We start from the raw sequence: 23,921 nt of genomic DNA on the forward strand, positions 1-23,921 counted from the left end.
TATATGTTGTAAAAAATAAAGATGAATAATTAAGAATAATTAACATTACTGTAATGCGACCTTTTAACAAGTATAAGTAAATATACATATATGAAAAATAAAAGAAGGGATATAATAATAAGTTTATGAAATTCACCTTGTTCTAAATTCGTTAGAATTATTAATATAATACATACATAAATGTAAGTATATATATATATATATATATATATATATTATTTCATTTATTTATTTTTATGTAAAATAGCCTATTTTTAAAGGGGAAAGCAGAAATATAAATCATTCTATTTCATATATTCATTTATTTATATTTTTAAAAATTTATAAGTTTTCGTTTTTCTTCACCTTTAAAAAGAAAAATTAAGATAATATATAACATGTGAATAATTTTAAATTGTTTTTAATTACATCAAAATTAAATATTAAAATGAATTTTTTTTTTTTTTTTTTTATTGATTTATTTCAAATTATAGTTCTTCAGTATTTTTTTTATATTAAAATTGGAAATATACAAGAGTCTACAAAATGTATTATATATATATATATATATATATATATATACATGTATTAATAAAATGATGTATAAAAAATTAAGAAATATTCATATGTATATATTATTTTATATAATTACAAAAAAAAAAAAAAAATGATAATAAAATAAAACAAAATAATTAGGATATCATGAAGTACACATATTGTATATGGTCATGCGATATTAATATAAGTATATATATATATATATATATATATTTATTTATTTATATTTTTTTTTTTTTTCTTCCCATCCTATATATGGCACTACATTCATAATTAAATATTTCCTACTTCTGAATTTTTCCTTATTGTGTTAAACCACTGTTTGGATATATATTCTATTTCATCATCCGGATGGTTATTAAGTTCTGAAAAGATTTGATACAAATCTTTTACTGAAAATAATAGTTGGTTATAACCAATAGTTTCATAAATATATTTGAGTGTTAAAATAATACATATAGTAATATTATAACTATTAATATGATTATCTGAATTTTTCAGTGAAAGTCTCATTGTCATAATTTGAATTTTTTCTGGGTCATTTAAATATAAGATATAATATCTACACAATATTAGTTTTAACATATCTAATAAAATAATAGATACCATTTTCATATCAAAATGTTCACTATTCGTAAGAATTTTTTCATTTACATTATTTTCGAATTGATCATTTATATGGATTCTAGGTAGGTATTGAAATATATTAAAATAATTAACGACATCGTCAAAACATGTATTGAAGAATATTGGATTCATATTTGTTTGATTATTTTTTTCACTTTTTAATATTTCATATAAACACATTAATGTAGGATAACCTAAATCGAACCAATACCACTTACTTTTTAAATTATTATTATTTTTGTCTTTGTTATTTAATATTAATCCTTTTTCTTCATCTGCGTCTTGTAATTCTTCATTGTTTTTATTTAACCGTGTTTCATTGATGTTATCATAATATGTATTATCATCAAATTGATCTCTTAATTTATTTTTTATTTTTTCCACTTGTCCATTTTGCATATATTTATTATACGTATGATTTTTACCAACCTGGAAAATATCTTGACTATTTTTTTGACAAGATATTAATGTAAATTTAATATTATTTAATAGATCATACAAATATTTATTACTACTATTTAACACAGAACCGAAATTTTTATAAAGCCTATAAAAGAATATATAGTATATTCTTTTTTCATATGTACTTTTATAGTTATCTAATATATTTGATGATGTGCTTTCAAATATCTTATTTTCAAAACATGATATTAAATTATCAAATAATTTACTTAATGAACTCACTTTCATTTTTGTGGATGTATATAATAAAGACGTTACAATATTTTGTTCTTCTGCCCTTAAATCAACTGTTAAACTATTTATATTATATATCTTCTCACCATAACAATGAAATTCTTCACTATTTAAATATTTTATATTTTGTTTATGTTTATTATATAAATCTGTTATATGTGTCTTGCAATTTATAATATAATTTTTTATTAATGAAAAAAGGAAATTAAAACCCAACTTACCCTTTTTTTTCGTTATTTGGAATAAATTTTCATATACTATAAGATGTTGATAATAAAATAAACAATTATTCATAATAACTGATCCATTATAATCATATTTTGTATCATCATTATTTTTGAAAAAATATATTTTTTTTTGTTTTTGGTAATACTTTATTAAATGTTTTAAACAAATATTCATATGATTATTTGAAAAGATAAAAAATAAATGATTATAATCTAATTTCTTTAAAGGATTTGTAATAATTTTTCTTAAATTATTTATTTTTTTCTCATTACTTAAACTATAGAAATATTCTACCAATAAATTTTTTGTACTTATTAATATATACTTTTTATTATTTAAAAACATTACATGAAATAATTGAATCATTTTATTTTTTGTAATAATGGGGAAATTAATTAATAACGTAGCTATACATTTTAATATATTATTCATATAATAGCTATCTATACCAAACAATTTTTTTAAATCTTTCATTTTATTAATAAATTTTATATTCTTTATTTCTTCATCATTAAATATATTTACCATATTATCTACAGTACATAAATCATTAATGTTATTTAATGTATCTAACGTGTGATTATTATTGTGTAAATTTATTATATCTCTATTATTTAAATTTACCATATCATTGGATCGATCTTTTGATTTGGAATTATATGAATCATGTCCTTCATCGAAATTGTAGTCTGAATCTATAGAATTAATATCGGATATATATATATCATCATCAAATGTATTATTCATAGTTGTATCCTTTTGATTAACTGATTCTATTAAAATGTCTGATCCAAATTGTTCATTATATTTTTTATATTCTTCATATATAATATCAATTTCTTCATATACCTTGTGTTGGTTTGTTTTAAGCTCCACATTAAGTTGTTTCCTCCTCCTACTACTACCACTACTACTATTATTATTATTATTATTATTATTATTATTATTATTATTATTACTATTACTATCATTTAATGAGCTGTTTTCTTCTTGTTCAACATGTTTCTTCTTATTATCATCATTTTGATTAGCTTCCATATGTGTAACATTTTTCTCAGAATAATTATTATTTTTGTTGAATTTATTTATTTTACTTTTTTCATATTTACGAACGTGATAATACTGATTAAATAGTTTTGTTAACATTTGATTTATTTTAGAGATAATAAATATTTTCATAGAATCATCCAATTTAATATTAAATAATGATTTATTAAATATATTATTTATATATAATTCATTTAATGGAGAAATCATTATTTCTTTTTTATTACATAAAGAATACATGACAGCATCGAATATATATTTACAATCCATTTCTTTATTTAATTTTTGATTAATAAAGATTATAATTTCTTTTAATAAATTTTTATTAGTTACAAAATTTAAATGATATAATTTATCCATTAAACGTTCATAAAAAAGAAATACATTTCTCTTAAATAATTGAATACTTTTATCAGGTTCGCAATTTAATATATCACAAAATATATCATACACAAAATAGTTATTATTCTCTAAAATATCATCATAGGAGAATTTGGATCTATTTTCATTATTATTTTTATTTTGTTTAAATCTTTTATATTTCTGAAATCCATCATTAAATTTCATATAATCTTTCAATTTGTTTAAATGAAAAAGGAATTTGTACAAATAGCTATTTTCAAATTTTGATAGATTTATAGAACTATATTTTTCGATATTATCTTGATCAGTTTTCATTAATTTTTGCATTTGATTATTTATTGCATTTTTTTTTTCATAATAAGTATTATAATATTGTAATGTGTTTATATTATCTTCTATCTCATCATTATTCATTTCCCCCTGTGTATTTAAATCATACTCTATCTTAAAATTATTTAATATATGGGTTAACACAAATGTGTCGGTATTTTGAAATGAAAATTTTTTGTACAATAAATTAAGTTTTCTACTAATCAATTTGTCTTGAGCAAGGGTAAAACATAATATAAAATTTTGAAATGTTGAAAAATAAATAAAGTAAGAAATAGATTTAATATCCTTTTCATTCACGTTATGAATTATGGATATTAATGAAATAAGTTTCAAACATAAATTATGAATATTAGTTACTTTTTTTAAATGTGGTTTGATATATTTTAATTTGGAATAGACATAATATGGATATACTATATTTTTATTATTTTCATTATAAGATATTTGCATATTATTATTATATTCCGTATGATTCTCAATATTCTGTTCTTGCTCTGTTTTTAGGTCTTCTACAAGGATATTTTTTTTATAATTCTCTGGACATAAATATAAAGCTAATAACAACAATAATTGATTATTAATACAATAATCAACATCATCATAATTATATATATTAAATATTTCTAGTATATAATTTTTGCAATCATATAATTTGTCCAATCGTATTTTTATAATTAAATTTATAAGACATATAGAAACAACATATGAACTATAACATTTATTAAATAGGAATATTATATTATTTGTTAAAACAGTAAACTTTTTAATATCAACTTCATTCTTGAATATGGTATTAATAGTTGTACATATAAATGCAAAAATGTGTAGATGATAATAATTCATAAAGTTTTTTTCGTTAAATGAATTCTTGGAGTTATTATTTATCATGTGATCATATATTTTATTATGATTATCAAAATTTATATTTTTTTGGTCTATTGGAATGTTATAAGAATTATGCTCATACATGAATATACCATTATCACAATTATTTTTATTATTATCATCACAATTGTTTTTATTATTATCATCACAATTGTTTTTATTATTATCATCATAATTGTTTTTATTATTATTTTGTAATTTCCTTTTTTTTGCTTGTTCTACAGGAGTATCCAAATGATCAGAATTATCATCATTTTCCTTAACAATAGATACATCATCATCATTATTATCATGAATATTACTACCTTTTAATTGGTCCAATAATTTATTTTCTTTTATAACATCATGATTAGCTTTCCTTTTTTTACTATTAGAATAATCAGTATACATTTGTTTTCTCTCATATATAACATACAAGTATATTTTCTTCTTTATAATTTTGTCCAAAATTCTTGATAAGGGCTCTAGATGTAAAAATATATTTTCATATAAATAATTTATATTTTTTTGAAAAAAGTTTACAATATTTGAAAAAAAATTATTTTTATGTAAAGAAAAATGATATGCTATAAGATATGTACTTTGATATATAAGTGTACTTATATTAGTTATATATTTAATTAATTTTATAAATATAGTATCACAAATATTTAAATAATATGATATTTTTTTAAATATACTTATATGTGTATTAACATATTCATGATATAATGTCGTATTGTTTTGATTAGTATCATCAGTTGTTTCTGATAATATATGAAGTATTTTAATAATTTTATTATAATTTGTATAATTATTTTTTTTATCCATTTGTTTTTCAATAAATAATATAATTTTGTTTTTTTCCTTAAGATTCTTTACATTCTTACACATTAATAAAAGGGAATTATAATTTTGTGTTTTTTTATTTAAAAACAATTTTTTGAAAAATACCATATTTGTAATTTCTAAGTCTTCTACTGCTTGTAATATGTTTTTTTTATATAAAGAACTTATTGAAAAATTTTTAATACATAATAATTGAATTAAGAATAAATAACATTTTGAATTTATTATAATATTAATAATTAATTCACATATATGCTTAATATCATTTTCTTTAATGAAATATATATCTTCAAATAAATTTTGATGATATTTAAAAAAACCTTTTAAACTATCAAAAAACATGTTTTCGTCATATTCTTCATTTAATAAATTGGTATATTTAATTTTGGGAATTTTTTTATTATTCAATTCATTTCTTAATTTTGTTAAATATATATCCATATTAATAGAATGTACTGTTCGAAATAATTTTTGATTAATATATTTTTTTTCCTTTTCATCATTTAATGGAATATTATTATTAGTTACAGGAATTATATTATTATCCTCTTTATCCTTACAAGCTTTTTCATTTGTATGATTAATTGTGTGATTTCCTTCTTGTATATCTGAGTTTATAGGTATGTTTTTTTTTTTTTTTTTTTCTGTTTTTTTTTTTTTAGAAAAATTATTTTCTAATACATTAACATAATAATCAACCAAATGTAAGAAAAGATATATATGTTCTTGTTTAATTATTGTTTCAAGATTTCTAGATAATACTGATTTATATATTTGTGTAATTTTATAAGGATAAGATTTACGTCTCATGATTCTTTTTAAAAATATTAGGATTATATTTGAATTGAGAAATTCGTATAATACACATTTTTGTAATTGAAAAATATAAAAGTTGGATATAAATATATCAAAGAAATGTTTATTAAAATAGGAAAAAATAAATAAATAATATTTCATTACTTCTTTATATACATTATTTCGTGTGGGTACATTTTTTGCCGAAACAACAAAACATCTATAATCAAATTGATAGTCATTACAAGATTTTATAAAATCATATTCATTTAAATTTATATGTAGTTCTTCTGAATTTATATTATTAGAAGTATTATAATCAGTATGGTTAAGGTATACATTATTATTATTATTATTATTATTATTTATTATTATATTATCCTTTTTAATATGTTGCTTTTCCGTTGTATTATTTATTTCTACATCAAAGGTGTTTTGGTTTTCATCTACAAAAACAAAATTTCCTAAATCCTTTATTGTTTTTTTTTGTAAGAAGAGTTGATTCATAATATCATATTCCATAACAAATGGTTTCGATCCTAATTTTCTATGTACATGTTTCCACATATATGCTACACGATTTGTATTACTTTTATCTGGTATGGTATGCAACAATATAGATATTATAATAAATTGATAAAAATTTTTTTTATCTATTTTTGTTTTCTGATCTTTCAATAAATGTTTATATAATTCGAATACGATAGCTGAACATATATTATTATCTTCTATAAATTTTTTATAATGCTTTGTTCTATAAAGAAAGAAGTAGTAATTTAATGTGTCTAAAATAAAAATAGAATATGTATTACTTACATAAAATATATTCAAATATTTATAATATAAATAAGTTGTTAAGGATATATCATAATTTACAAATAATAAAATATTTTTTTGATATGCGTTTAATATATTCATATATAAATTATCATTTTTCATATCTGATTTGATAGAAATTGTATCATTTATATTATTTAATAATATTTTGAATACTTTCATTAAAAATATTTTTAATTCCTTTTTCCTTATCATTATTTCATCATATGTAATATCTTCTGACTCTTCCTTATTTTGATTTAAATTGTTTTCTTTATTTTCAATCGCAAAAATTTCATTCTTATTATTATAATTTTTATTTGTAGTATTAAGTAATAGTAACTCATTTTGTCCGTCTATTGTTAAAATATTAGAACTATTATTATTATTATTATGATTATTATTATGATTATCATTATTGTTTGTATTAATTTTAAATATATTACCATTTTGATCTGTATTTATAAACCTAATACCTTTCACTTTATACAAATCAACCATTGTAAAATAATTTATTATTCTATATAAAATTAGTGATTTAAATGGATTACTATATTTTATAATAATTTTAATATTGTTTAAACGATGATCTTTTATTTCTTTCTGAAAAAACTCTTCAAATGATTGATATTCTATATTTCTTAATTTAGATAAATATAAAAAGAACTTTTTGATTAATTTAAAATTTTCTGAAGCGATATTCCTAGAAAAGTAAGAATGTTCTGGATAAGATTTACTATTTGTTATATAATCATAAATAATAAAAAAAAGGGAAAAGTTAAAATTAATAAATTTTTTAAAAAATTTATCTTCCATTAAATCTTTTTTATACTTCTCTTGCAATTTTTTCATTTTTACCATAAATACTTTTATATAGAATTTTAAAAACAGGGTATTTCTCTCTTTATCTATTTGAATAAATTTTTCTAATTTTAATTCTTTGAATGATTTAAATAAAATTTTATACATATATTTCTTGGATGGAAAGAAATATAATAACTCTTTTTCATAGTATTTTAAATTATCAATAAATTCAATTTTATTTTCTTTTAATAGGAATATTACTTTGTTATATAAACTTTCTATATGTTTTTTTGATTTTAGGAATTGTTTTCCTTTGTTTATTAGTCCTAAGGTTAAGTATTCGTTTCTCATTTGTTCGTATTTGTCATCTAAATAAGCATCATTATTACTATGATTATTATTATTATTACTGTTATTATTGTCATTATTATTATTATTATCATTATTATTATTATTATCATTATTATTATTATTATTATCATTATTATTATCATTATCATTATTATTATTTTTGTTGTTGATCATATGGTCTGTAGGAATATCATTTGAGCGTACCGCAGGCTCTATAAGAGCATTCATTTTTGTTACTTTCATTTTATAATCATATATAAACTTAATATTTCTTAGCACTTCATTTATCAAATATGGATATGTTGTGTCGACTTCTAATGATTTATATAAAATATTGTATAAAGGTATATGATTCATTTTGTTCTTATTTGCATTAAGCAATAATATTAACCCCTGATCAATTTTACTGTATGTTTCAAAAAAGATAACTTTTTTTTTAAACAATTCATTATTTTCATTCATATAATATTTTATAATATCAAAGAAATGATTAGGATTAATTATTTTATTCACATATAAATTAATATTATTATTATTATTATTATTATTATGTACACATTTTTTTATCAACCTTTGTATAAATTTTGTATTAGGCTTTAATTCATCTTTTATAGTTTTTACTTCATTATGCTCTGATATAATAAATTGTTTGTCCTTATTTTTTTCATCTTGTTCATGTTCTTTTTTTATAAGAAATATATAGTATGATATTAAATTAATTATTAAAATTATATTGAATATATGATTTTTATTATTTTTTTTGAATGGAATATTATAAAAAATATATTCTAAATTAGATATATTTATTTTTAAATAATAACACTTTATAAAAATTATTTTTATTAAATTATCTGTAATTTCGTATACATTGTTAACATCACAAAAAAGGTTAACAAAATTTAATATGGTTTCTTCCTTTTGTAATATATTATTTATTTCATTATCAAATAAATTATATTTATTATCTTTAACAAAATGGATAAGATCTATAATATAATTTGTATTCTTATCTACATTGTCATTCATTGAATTTATTATATCACCAGATTGTTTCGTTTGGTTTTGTTTTATTTTAATATATTTGTTTGGTATAATGGAATCATTTAAACCATTTGTTGTATGAAAATCATTTTGTATATTTTCTATCATATTTGATCCGTTTTTCTCGGAACTTTGTTGTACTATTTCATGTTCTTCATATTCCTCCGATATATATTTTATTTGTTTTCTATTAATATAATTATCAAAATGAATATTATAACTATACTTATATATAATATTCAACAAAAGAATTAATGATTTTATAAAATCAGAACAAGAGGTATTTGTTATCACCATATCATGCATTACTATAAATTCCTTTTCAAAGATGGTAAGGATATTATTTTTTAAAACATGAAAATTGGTTATATCTTTTGATTTTTTTTGTATAGCCATTTCAAATAATTTAATAAATTTATCTAAAAATTTACAAGATATATTTATTTGATTTATATATATATTATCTGACATATGGTTATTATTTTGTGTTATATTCATTTTTTTTTTCATAACTCTATTTTCATTAAACATATGAAATGCATGCTTCCCTATTTTTATTATTGATAATAATATATTAAAATAAAATTCCATTAAAGATATTGGAATGTTAATGTAACTATGCATAATATCTTCTGATATCGACATAAAAAAATTTATATATGTCATATATATTTCTACATCATGAATCATATGAATACAACCTATTAAATCTATAATATAATTAAATATAGTTTTATATATATTAATATTCTTTTTAATATTTTGTATTAATATTGCTTTATCTATATATTCTACTAAATCATCGTGTCTACAATTATTAAAAAATACAAACACACAATCTTTTTGTATATATAATATTTCTAATATATTTTTTAAATTGATTTTATTAAATAATATAGGTAATAAACATAATAATATATCTTGACTACATTTTACATTTATTTCATATTTATATATTAAAAATTCAAGCAAAATTTTTATTTCTTTTCTATCACAATACAAAGAACATAATTTTAAAAATAACTTTATCTTTTCAAATATATATTTATTTTCTTCTTTTGTTAAAAAGTCACGATGTTTTAAATATATCTCATTATTTCCTTTTTCATCTTCATTATATAATCTATCAACCATATCTCCATCTTCTAAACAAAATAATTTCTCAAATTCTTCAAAGGATTTATTTAACCCTTTCAAATTTTCAAAGCATAGTTTAACAGATTCTATGTGTAAAGATGATAAAATGAAATTCTTATATAAGTTCCTGAATAAATTGTACTTTCTTCTACTAATTTTGTCGTAACTATCATCTTCAAAAACTTGGATATTCTTTTGTGCTTTCAAATTCTTTAGTTGTTCTCGTAACATTGCTCCACAAAAATTTAGTCAAAAAAAAAAAAAAAAAAATAAAAAAATAATAACAATTTTACAGAATTAAAATTATAAGATATATTATAACATGTAGTAATTATACTCGTGTCAGTAATAACACGTATTTATTTATTAATCAATAATACCTACTCATCTATTCTTATTATATATATCTTAATCTTATTAAAATTAATAATAAAAAAAAGAAAGAAAGAAAGAAGAAAGGGAAAAATGAAAGAAAATAACACTATATTAATACAACACGTCTCATAAATATTTTAATATAACAATATATATGTATGTATATATGTATGTATATTTTTTTTATTTATTCTTTTATATTTAGGGTTGGGAAATTTTTTTTTTTTTTTAAATATTTAAAAGCCCCTTATAAAAAAAACAATAAATTTAACATGAATGAAAAAACAGCATCTGTATTAATTATATAGCAGTTGGCATATTTAAAAATAAAAAAGAAAGAATTTAATTATATAAATATTTGTATAAAAACCATTATATTTATTAAGAAAATATTATAATATTATAAATAAGAAATATATATAGAGTGAAAAAAAAAATAAAATAAAATAAAATAAACAACGTACAATATAAAAGTTAAAAAAAGGAAAAATAAAATAAATAATTAATTCCAATAAAATAATTAGAGAACAATAATATAAAAAAATATCAATACATATAAATATAAATATATATATATATATATATATATATATATAATTTAATATATTGGAAAAATAAGAATTATATATAAATTATATAAAATAAATTTCATATATGAATTTTTTTTTTTTTTTTTTTTTTGTATAATTTTTGGGTATATATATAGAAAAAAAGTATATATTTTTTAAAGTTACAGGGAAAAAAAAAAAAAGGGAACAACTAAATATCGTAATACATACATATATTATTATTACATTATATAATATGTATAAATATATATATATATATATAGCATTATATTTTTATAAGTCCTTCATCACATTGTGATAATAATGTTATACCTTTATAATTAAGCATTTGAAATTTTATATTTTATATTTACATAATATATATATTTATTTACCTTAAAATTAAAAATTTAAATGTATTTATTTAATATATAAGAATATAATGTAACGCTGAAATTTTTATTATAAAAAAAAATATAAATTGTTGTTTTATATTTACTACAATATAAAATATAATATATTCAAGGGCACTGGGAATAATAAAATTAACATAAATTTTATTCGAAATGTCATAAAGGCGAAAATATTTTTATGTATAATATTTCTTTTCTTATGTAATAATTAGAAATCATAATTTTTTTTTTTTTTTTCTTACAAAAAGTAAAGAAAACATTTTAAGATTAAAAAAAAAAAAAAAATAATAATAATAATAATAATAATATATAATCATTTATTCTTTAAATGGATAATACAATTATACAAGTGCATTTTTTTTTTCTTGTTGGAACATTTTAAAATATCATTTGTTTAATTAAAAATTTAAATATAATTATTTTTAATGTAGATATACTCATTTTAAAGATTATATTTTTATAATACTTATTTGTACCAGTTTTAGTTGTAATATTTATTTTTCTTTGATTTTATAAAGAATTTTGCAATTATAGGAATATATAAGAAATATAAAGATATAGTTTAACAAAAAGTTATATCAAATGATATTACCAAAAAAAAAAAGAAAATACTCCATATAATTTGTTATTATATATATATATATATATATATATATATATATGTATAATGTATTTATTCAAATAAAAAATTTACCTATACACTTATTATATTATTTCCTTTTGAGGAATCATATTAAAATATATATATATATATATATAATATTTCATATTTTTATTTACATTAAAGTATGACATAGAGATATATATTATAGAATACAAATAAAACATAGTATTAAAAAAATAAACATATTATTCTTTTTTTTTTTTTTTTTTTTTATTTTTTTTTTTTTTTTCCGTGTGTGTGTCTATTATTTTATATTGTCGAGAAAATACCTACATTGTTGAAAAGTTTCATTATTTTTCAATTTGTTAAGTACAATTCTGGCTAGTTCACAATCAAATTGAATAGCTTGAATAAGATGAGAGAAATATGCAAAATTACTTTCGCTTCTAATAATTCCAATAATAATTAAATGAATATTTTCATCATAAAATAAATCATCTGTTTTGTAATATAAGAATGCTTCTATTGTCATATGTTTATTTTTAAAATAAGGATTATATCCAATAGATATAACACTCTTAAAAATTTTATCTCTTAATTTACATATACCAAAATATATTCCAGGCATAATATCAGCTGATATAAAATTTGGATGAAAAATATTTGCTGTTGGCAAATTTAAATACTTACTTCCTCGTCCAAATCCTTTAACAACTTTTCCATAGATGTAAAGATATTTTTTAAATATATATATCATTCTCCATGACAAAATATCTAAAGTTAAATTACAATTTTTTATAAATGGATAAACAACATTATTATATTCGTTCGAAAATTTTTCAATACATTCATCTGATTTTATTTGTTCATATATTTCATTTGTCCAATCTATATCATCGCAATTTGAAGTTTTACGATTATAATAATTATTTTTTTTTTCAATATTATTACTATCATTATTATTTTCATTCTTATTATTATCATCATTTTTCTTATTCCCTATTGCCGTATAAAATATACCATGTCTTTTAGCGTGACAAATAAAACATGATCGATTACTAAAAATAAGAAATTTGTGACAATCTTTTTCATATTTTTTTAGTTCATCTAATGAATCAATCACATTATAATAATTTTGGTAGTACTTATATATTTTATTATATTTGAATAATAGATTCGTTAAATTTTTATTTGAACTATAAAATAACATAAAAATATTTTTCTTCTTTAAAAAATATAATAAGTTATATACACCTATATGTAATTTTGATAATATTAATATACGAAATAAGTTTTTAATTTCATATATACTTCCTACATCTTCATATACTTTATATCCTTTTATTAAATCATTTATGTTAATTGTATCATCAAAATGTTTTAATTTTATATTAATTTTATTATAATCGATAAGAAGCTTTTTATTATTTATCATGTCTGGAAATTTTTTTTTAATATCTTTATTTGTACTGTCAATAAAATCATTTTCATCAGACATTATTAAATTGTTATCTATATCTGTTTCACTGTAATTTATATTATTACATAATTTTTTTTCATATATTATATTATTTATTTGTAGACAACTCGATGATTTCTTTTTACTACTTTTGTCGTGTTCATTACCTTTTATATTAACAAAACATAAATGGGACTTTATAATATTGTCTATATTAATATAATTATTATTTTCAATTAAATTGTGTATTAAGTGCTTATACTGATCATCTTGGGTTATTATTATATTATCCTTTGATAAATTGTTAGGATTAGATATATTAATACAATTAATTTTCTCTTCATTCTTGTTATTATTATTATTATTATTATTACTAGTGTTAGTAGTATTAGTAGTATTAGTAGTTATTGATGTCGTTTTTTTTGCTTCTTTTGTTGTTGGTGATGTGCTAGATTTATTATTAATATTATTATTTATTGCAATTTCTTTGTTCGGGTAATCCGATAGACTTATTTCTGTATGACTCTGTCGTCCTTCTCCTAATATACTAACATCTGTTTTTGTATCTTTTTTATTTTTACATATTCCAGTATTATCCTCTATTTTTATATTCCCATATGTATTTGTTAATTTATACTTTTGAACCAAGTGAAAATATTTATTTATTACAATAATTAAATAATCAAACAAATTTAAATTTTTATCTAGGTTGTTTAGAAATATTTGTAACATAAAAATGCATATTATTTGCTTTTTCTTGTAGAGTATGTCATCATTTTTGTTATTGATTTTATGTTGTTCATTAGTGTCATCTTTTAGATTTACATCATTTCTATTGTTATTCAACAAATTATTACATATATGTTGAATATATGTAGTTATTGTGCTACTATAATTAATTATATAATAATCTGCATCTATCAAAGCTATTTTATGATATTTATCATGAACCATTTTAAATGCACAAAAATAAATTAACAAATAAATAATAATATAATAATAAATACATACATATATACATATATATATATATATATATATGTTTTATGGTTAAATATTGTCACATTGCATATTTTTTTATTTTTTTATTTTTTTATTTTTTTATATTTTTATTTTTTTAAATAGAAACACGAAAAATTTAATTAAATTAAAAAAAAAATTGTAAAAAATAAAATGAAATTATAATAATATTAAAAAAAAATAATGTTCATGGTTTTGTACGCGTACAATTTATTATGAAATATATTATATTATATTATACTATACGTCTAGAGTTATATATTAATATTATTTAATTTTTTGTATATTATTTATAATTTTTATTTTTTTGGATGACGAGAAAAAAAAAAAAAAAAATTAACTTACATATATATATATATATATATATATATATATATATATATGTATTTATATTTATGCATATATAATATTTATTTTACAGAAAAATATCAAATTTTATATTTTTTTAAAAAATGTTGTAATGTCAGCATATATGTTTTTATTTATTCCAGCTTTATCTTTTATCTTATTACTTCCTTGTACTTTTTTTTTGAGTTTACTTATTTTCTTTTCTTCAACATCATAATTATATTCTTTCTTATCTTCTTCACATAAATCGAATAATGTTTCTTCAAAAAAAAAAAAAAAATAAATAAAATAAAATAAAATAAAATAAAAATGAAAACGCATTTATTAGAATGATTATAATAATATAATATATTATGAATATGAATTGTTTATATTATTTGAAATATGAAATTTGCAGGTATATATCATTATAATATAATCATATATTATATTATATATATTATATGCATATTTATAGTTATACCTTCTTGTACATCCTCTTCGTCGAAAAAGGTCTGTCCTCTTTCTTCTTTTAATAAATATATACAATCTATGAAAAAATAAAAAATTATTATAGATAAAAATATATTTAATGTGCACACATGACATTGTAAAAAAGAAAAAAACATAATATAATAAGTATATATATATATATATATATATATATTTCTATATTATCCACATAATAAGAAAAAATAATGAGAATAGTTCATTTCCTTGTATCATGTAAAATTAAAATATATGAAATTTTATTCTAAATTTTTTTTTTTAAAATACCTTCTAAAAATTTATATTTGATTCCTTCCCTCTGTATACATGACACTAAAAATAAAAAAATAGAAACCAAAAGAATAATATTCATTTTTTATATATTTATATATTATCATTTTTATATTCTTCTCATATTAAAACTCACATATGTCAAATGAAGTTATATTTCTAGCTGTGTTTTTTTCATCCTTAAATTCGAGTGTTTTGTTTACCAGTTCAATTAAAAACATCATCTAAAACAAAAAAATAAAAATAAAAAAAAAAATAAATAAATATATTATATCAAATGATAACATATGTGGATAATAAGTTTATGCTGCTTCTGAAAGATACAAAACTGTTTTTATTTATTGTTTTTTTTTTTTTTTTTTTTTTTTTTTTTTTTTTTTTCGCCTAACCACTGCTTTTTGAAATATATTAATAGCTTCATTATTAACCTGAATATAAAAGAATAAAATAAAATCGAATATATTTAAAAACAATTAAGAAATTTAAAAAGAATCGATATATTTTCTATTTCGTTTTTGAATGGCTATACTTTTTTTACGTTTCTATTTAATTGCATAATTTTTTGTATTTTCATCACAGGAAATTTAGCTGTATTGTTTATAACCCTACAAAAGTAAACAAAATATTACAAATATAAATGGAAAATTTAAAGGGTTTTTTTAATTATATCTACATAAGTGGAGGAATCAATTCTAATATATATATATAATATATTTTAATGAACGTACAAGTCTCCTGATATATATTCATTTGAATGATTTTTCTGTAATTGAAAAATTAAAAATATATATATATATATATATGATACAAGCTAAATAAGACGCATGTTTTCACAACAATATGTAATTTACTTCCAAAAAAAAAAAAAAAAAGAGTAAAAAAAAAAAAATAATTATACACATATTGACATATTAAAATTGTTTTTCTTGCTTAATATTACCCATTCTAATAATTCTTCGTTATATTTTGATTTCAATATTTGTGCTTGTTCCTCATATTTCTATAATATGTAAAATTGGTATGATCATATTTATAATATATATATATATATATATAAAGGATATATATTAAAATTATTTATTTATATATTATTTATATTATCATTTAACCTTTCTCTCATCTTCTGGAAGATTTTTCCATTTGTTACTTAATTCTTTTTGTATATCAGTTATTCGAATCTAACATAAAAAGAGAGAAAAAAAAAAAAAATAATAATAATAAAATAAAAAATATATATCTATATTTATATATATATATATTTTACTCCCTTTTATAATTTAATTATTTCTTATTTTTTTCCTTTTACTGTTTCCTTGTCACATTTTTGTAATAAAGTATTCTTTGCGTTTTCCCTCTCGTAATTACAGAAAATTAAATATGAAGATGGTGGTGCCTTGGGCTTCTTTCTAAGAATTTACATATATGTAATACATTTTATTATATTTTAATAAAGTATGGGATAGTAAATTTTCTCTTATATTTAAAGCATAAAATAATATTTCTCCAATAATACAAATAATAGAAATATATATATATATATATATATATATATATCATATAAATATAAATTTTTTATATTTATAAGATCATTTGAAAAAATTTTATAAAATACCTGTCCATTTTTCATCCTTTTTTTAAATAGAAATAAATAAGGATTATATGTGTTTTATAAAATATTCACATATATCTATTTTTATATAATGAAAATATATAATTGTAGAAGAGAATCAGTTTTTTTTTTTTTTTTTTTTTTTTTTTTATAATTGATGAGAATATATAATAATGTATAATATATATATATATATATATATTATGTGTGTATAAAGTTATTGTTAATAAGTATAACTAAAAAAATATATGTAATATTATAGTCAAATAAAAAAAAGAAAAAGAAATTATTCTTAATTTGTAACATGCATACATATATTATATGTATGCGTTTATTTATTGTGAATAATATTATATATATATATATATATATATTTTTATTCATTTACATTTTTATATTTTATTTTTTATAACTTAATTATTTTGCCTTTGAAATTTTTACGCATACTGCAATAAATCAATATAAGATATTACATATAGCATAATTATAATATATATATATATATAATATACAGTGTTTTTCTATACCTATGATCGTATATAAATATAATATAATATATAATTATATTTTTTTTTTAATTATTAATAAAAATTTAATTCATAAAATTATATATATATTATATTATATTATATATATATATATATATATATATATAATATTATTATATATTTCGATATTTCTTATTGAAAGATATAAAAACAATAAAAAAAATAATATATATATATATATATATATATTTTTATTTATTTATTTTATATATATATTTTTTTTTTTTTTTTTTTTTTTTTTTTTATTTATTTAAATATTAATAAATGAAGCCATAATAAGGAGTATTGGAAAAAAGAAAGAAAGAATAAAATAAAGTTATATAAAAATGACTTTTTTAAAATTGACAAATCGAAAAGGGGAACGGCATGTTCAGAAGTATTTTTACAAACTGAATGCAAACAACAGAATAAATAAAATAGTAAGAGAAGTATATTTAAGGAATGACATAAGTTGTGGTATAGAGAAATGTAATATATGTGAGAATAATAAAAAGAAATTATTAGATGGAGAAAGAAGTATTTTAATATTAGATTTGAATACATTAATAAAATATATGGACTTTTTATATGATTGTGATATTGATAATATTTTAATTCCCTTATCTATATATGATTATATAAAATCGTTTAATAAAATATTATATAAAAAATTACGTAATTTGTGTTATGATGTTGATGAGGAAAGTATAATAGAAGGATCATCTTCTTCATCTTCCTTTAATCATAATAAACGTTTTTGTGTGTTTGTTAATACGTTTTGTAAATTTACTTACGTAGAAGATAATAAAGATACTAATGGATTTAATAAGGAATTACAAGAAATTATAAAAATAGTTATATGGTTGAAACATCATAATAATAAATTAAATATAAAAGTTATAAGTAATAATAAATTATTACAAGAAGATTGTTATAATAATGATATACCTTGTAGTACATTATTTGAATATGTAAATGAATTAATGAAAGAAAATGATTATAACAAAAAAAACAAAGAAGGAAAGAAATTTAATTTGGATACATTAAAAATGTATTTTGAGGAAGATATATTAAATGAACATAATGATAGTAAGGCAGATCATACAGAAAGTACATGTGACCAAAAAACATATCATACCTTAAACAATCTATCATTAGATAGTAATAATAATAATAATAATAAAAGGCCTTTATATGAACCGCATTTAAGTAAATCAGATATGATACAAAAGTTAAGGGAAAATAAAATTATTAAGGGTATATTTAGTGTTATATGTGTTAATAAATTAGCCTTGGTTAAATTTTCTGATGTAGATGAGATTGTTATAAGGGGGACCAAATATATGAACAGAGCTATTCATAACGACGTAGTTGCTGTTGAAATTATTGATGAACCAAATGAAGATCTATATGAAGAAGATTATCTTGAAGAACAAATAAGCCCAGAAGAAGAAGAAGAAGAAGAAGAAATAGAAGAAGAAATAGAAGAAGTAGGGGAAAAGGTCAAAATAGAAATAAATAATATAAATAAAGAAAAATTACAAAACAGTTATATAAAAAATGAAGACGTAAAAGAAAAAGAAAATGTTATTGATATATATAATAAAAATAATAATACTCTTCAAAAGGATATGATAAATTTATATGAAAAAAAAATGAACATTACATATGATAAACAAATAAATGAAAATATATACAATAATGTAAATAATAGACATATTAGTGAAAAAAAAAAATTATATGGAAAAGTTGTAGGAATTATAAGTAGATGTAGAAAAGAATATGGAGGTATCATTAAAGAATATTCAAATAATTTAAATAATATAAAAAAAAAATTAATGTTTTTTAAAGCTTTTAATAATAAAATACCATATATAATGATAAAAGCACAATTAGAAGATGAGTTACGTAATAAAAGAGTTATTGTTACTATTGATAATTGGGATATATATTCAAGAAACCCACTAGGTAGATGTATAAGTGTGTTAGGGAATTGTGATGATATAGAAACCGAAACTAAATTAATATATAATGAATATAATATATCTACGAGAGAATTTAGTGAAAGTGTTTATAAATGCTTACCACCAAATAATTGGGTAATACCAGATGAAGAATATGTAAAAAGAAACGATTTTAGAAATGTCTTAACATTTAGTATTGATCCTCCAGGTTGTCAAGATATCGATGATGCTTTATCTGTAGAATTTTTACAACAAGACGGAAATATAGATAAGAATTATATATATAGAATAGGTGTGCATATAGCTGATGTATCTTATTTTGTAAAACAAAATAGTCCTATCGATTTGGAAGCTTCCAAAAGATGTACCACTGTATATTTAATAAATCAAAGAGTTGACATGTTACCTAAATTATTAACAACAAACTTGTGTTCATTAGTAGAAGGAGAAGAACGCTTAACTTATAGTTGTATTTTCTGCTTTAATAAAGATTTTGATATCATAGATATTAGTGTAAAAAAGTGTATAATAAAAAGTAATAAATCCTTTTCATATGAACAAGCACAAAATGTAATAGACGATAAAAATGATGAATCAGATACAGCAAAGTCTTTAAGATTATTAAATAAGATAGCAAAACATTTAAAACAAAAATGGTCAAATGATGGAGCTTTAGAATTAAGAGGTAATACAGAAGTACTGTTTGAATTTGAAGCTAATGATTTTTCTAAAGCAAAAAATTTGAAACCTTATGTATGTTATGAGACAAATAAATTAATTGAAGCATTTATGCTTTTAGCTAACAGATCAGTAGCTAGAATTATATTTCAAAACTTTAAAGCAGCTAGTGTCTTAAGAAGACACCCTCCGCCTAAACATGAATATTTAAAAGAATTAAATGATTATTTAAAAACTATACAGGTTTATGATTTTAAATATAATACATCTAAAGATTTATCTCATTCTATTAATAATATTAATTTAAAAAATGATAATATTTTATCGAATATATTAAAAGTAATGGTAACAAAATGTATGAATGAAGCTGTATTTATATCAGGATATAATGTACATAATAATGACATGTTAAGACATTATGGTTTAGCTGCTGATATATATACATTTTTTACATCTCCTATTAGACGATATGCTGACATTATGGTTCATAGGATATTAAATCATATATATGAAATTGAAGAACTAGATAAAAAATATCTTGATGTTATATATTTAAATAAACAAGTGGCTTTATTAAATGATAAATACAGAAATGCAAGATTTGCATCAAGAGCTTCTGTTGATTTCTTTTCTTATCTTTATATTAAAAAAATTGGTAATCAAATTACGAACGCGGTAATAACAAATTTAAAAAAAAATGGTATACAAATATTTCTAATTGATTACTTTACAGAAGGTATATGTTATTTAAAAAGGAAAGATGGTTTTCTTTTTGATGAAAAAAAAAAACGATTCATTAAAATTGATAAATATAAAAAAGAATTGTTCCATTTAAGCTTTTATGATAAAATACAAGTACATATGCAGGTGGATAATTATGACATCAAATGTCAAAATCATTTTATTTTTATTAAGAAAATATAAACACATATGGAATTAATAATATGTGTACAGACATAAAATATATATACATATATATATATATATATATATATATATTTTATTTTATATCTTTAACTTAATATATATAGACAATTTTGTTTATGATATTATAAAATATAAAGGATTACAAAAAAATAATAATGTTACCATTGAGTTGTTTGTTTTATTATATTTTTATTGTGTATACATTTTTTATTTATTTTCTTAAATTTTTTAATATTTTTCGTTTACAAAAAAAAAAAAAAAATTAATATTCTTATATACATTTATTTAATATGTATAGAAAAAATAGAATATTAAAAAAAAGTTCATTTGAAAAATTAAAACTTATAATTGAAATCAATCTTATTTATATATTTTAAAAAATATAGCATAATAAAATAAATATTATATATATATATATATATATATATATATATATATATATATATATAAATGTGTATATATAACATATTTCTCATATAAAAAAATAAAATAAAAGAAAGGAAATATGAAACAACGAAAAAATAAATGAATAAGGGAAAATAGGAATCGAATTAAAAACCATATTATTTATGTATAACATAATGTGAAAAATGAAAAAAAATTATATCATTATTACTTGAAATTACATATAGTCTTTTATATTTTCCTGTATATAATATATATAACTATTTCTTATATATATATATATATGTATATGAATTCTAAGAAACTTTATAAAAACCAAAAAAAAAGTTAAATAAAAAAAAACATAATACTTAATTTAACAACATAATATATATATATATATATATATATATATTTTATTTTATATATTAATTATTGGATTTAAAAATTAAATGCAATATGGATATAGGTTTATTAAAAAAAAAAAAAAGAAAGAAAGAATATTTATATAAATATCATATAAAATTATAAATATTTATTCTATATTCTAAATAAATAGGAAAATAATAATATAAAACATTTTGATTATATCGAAAGGAGAAAATATATTTTTATAATAAAAAAAATGTATATATGGAAGTAGAATATGGAAAGGAAAAGTAAATAAAATATATAAAAATAAAGGAATCAAAATGTATATATAAATACTATATAAACGTTTTTATACAAATAAACGTAATTTTCTTTTTGAAATAGAAATGATTAAAACTTGAGAAATACAAAAAAAAAAAAAAAATTAAATTAAAATGAAAACAAAAAATAAATAAAAATAAAGAACCAAACCCATAAAGTAGAATTCATATTTATCATTTAACTTTTGATATAAAATAATATATACATATAAAATAATGAACATAAATTGTAAGTGTCAAAGAATATAAATATATATATATATATATAAATATATATATATATATATATATAATACAACAGAATAAAATAAGACCATTGAGCAAATGTGTAATTCATTTTAACATGTTTTCAATAGAATACTATGTAAGTAAAAAAGTAATATTATATAATAAAATAACTCTATATTACATAAAAAAAAAAAAAAAAAAAAAAAAAGAAAGAAAAAGAAAAAAAGAATGAAAAAAAAAAATAAAAAAAGAAAAAATAAATAAGTAGAATAATAAAAAAAGAAAATTAAATATAAACGTGAAAAGCGAAAAAATAAAATAAATATATAAATATATATTTCTATATTCATACTTTAATATTTCAATAATACGTAATATATATATAATATATATATATATACATAACCAAAATAGATTCTTTCAAAAATATAATAAATTCATTTTCATTGGAATATAAACTTACCGCATCTTCAATATCACTCGTTTCAATCTAGGACTAAGGAATAAACAAAATTTATATATAATAAATTGAATAATAAAAGACTATTATAATATATATTTTTTGTTTTTAAAGATATGAGAAGGGGAAAAATTTATTATTCCATATTTTTCTACATTTTAATATTTATAATTAATTAGTTTTATATTTTTTTATAACTTTCGATATATTCATAAATTCACAAATAATGTCCTGAATATATATATTTCGTTATATCTTTAAAATTTGGATATTTTAATTTTAATTTTTTTTTTTTTTTTTTGATTTTTTTTTTTTTTTTTTTTTTTTTTTTTTTTTTTTTTTTTTTTTTTTTTTTTTTGGGGGGGGGGGGGCTTTTTTCATATTTTTAATTTTAAAAGGTTTGTTTAAAATAAAAATAATTTTTAAATTTATTTTATT

The 23,921-nt window shown here is 17.8% G+C and overlaps 4 protein-coding genes across 4 annotated transcripts; 1 reads left to right on the forward strand and 3 right to left on the reverse strand.

Annotated features, from left to right (window-relative positions):
* Nucleotides 1–810: 810 nt before the first annotated feature.
* PRSY57_1357900 (hypothetical protein) lies at nt 811–10,719 on the reverse strand (the record flags this gene model as incomplete). Its single annotated transcript, XM_012909501.2, has 1 exon — nt 811–10,719. The coding sequence occupies one exon, from the start codon at nt 10,717–10,719 to the stop codon at nt 811–813; it is 9,909 nt and encodes a 3,302-aa protein (XP_012764955.2).
* A 2,013-nt stretch (nt 10,720–12,732) lies between these two features.
* On the reverse strand, nt 12,733–14,841 carry PRSY57_1358000 (riboflavin kinase / FAD synthase family protein, putative; the record flags this gene model as incomplete). The annotated part of the gene is made up of 1 exon (XM_012909502.2): nt 12,733–14,841. One exon carries the CDS (start codon nt 14,839–14,841, stop codon nt 12,733–12,735), a length of 2,109 nt encoding a protein of 702 aa, XP_012764956.2.
* A 501-nt stretch (nt 14,842–15,342) lies between these two features.
* PRSY57_1358100 (high mobility group protein B4, putative) lies at nt 15,343–17,634 on the reverse strand (the record flags this gene model as incomplete). Its single annotated transcript, XM_012909503.1, has 11 exons — nt 15,343–15,515; nt 15,719–15,784; nt 16,012–16,056; nt 16,151–16,238; nt 16,404–16,442; nt 16,544–16,619; nt 16,743–16,777; nt 16,955–17,014; nt 17,124–17,192; nt 17,321–17,420; nt 17,627–17,634. 11 exons carry the CDS (start codon nt 17,632–17,634, stop codon nt 15,343–15,345), a joined length of 759 nt encoding a protein of 252 aa, XP_012764957.1.
* Nucleotides 17,635–18,497: 863 nt separating this feature from the next.
* Nucleotides 18,498–21,716, forward strand: PRSY57_1358200 (exosome complex exonuclease RRP44, putative; the record flags this gene model as incomplete). The annotated part of the gene is made up of 1 exon (XM_012909504.2): nt 18,498–21,716. The coding sequence occupies one exon, from the start codon at nt 18,498–18,500 to the stop codon at nt 21,714–21,716; it is 3,219 nt and encodes a 1,072-aa protein (XP_012764958.2).
* Between the last annotated feature and the right edge of the window lie 2,205 nt (nt 21,717–23,921).

This window comes from Plasmodium reichenowi, chromosome 13, assembly GCF_001601855.1.
Source record: "Plasmodium reichenowi strain SY57 chromosome 13, whole genome shotgun sequence".
In the NCBI taxonomy this organism is placed as follows: Eukaryota; Apicomplexa; class Aconoidasida; order Haemosporida; family Plasmodiidae; genus Plasmodium; species Plasmodium reichenowi.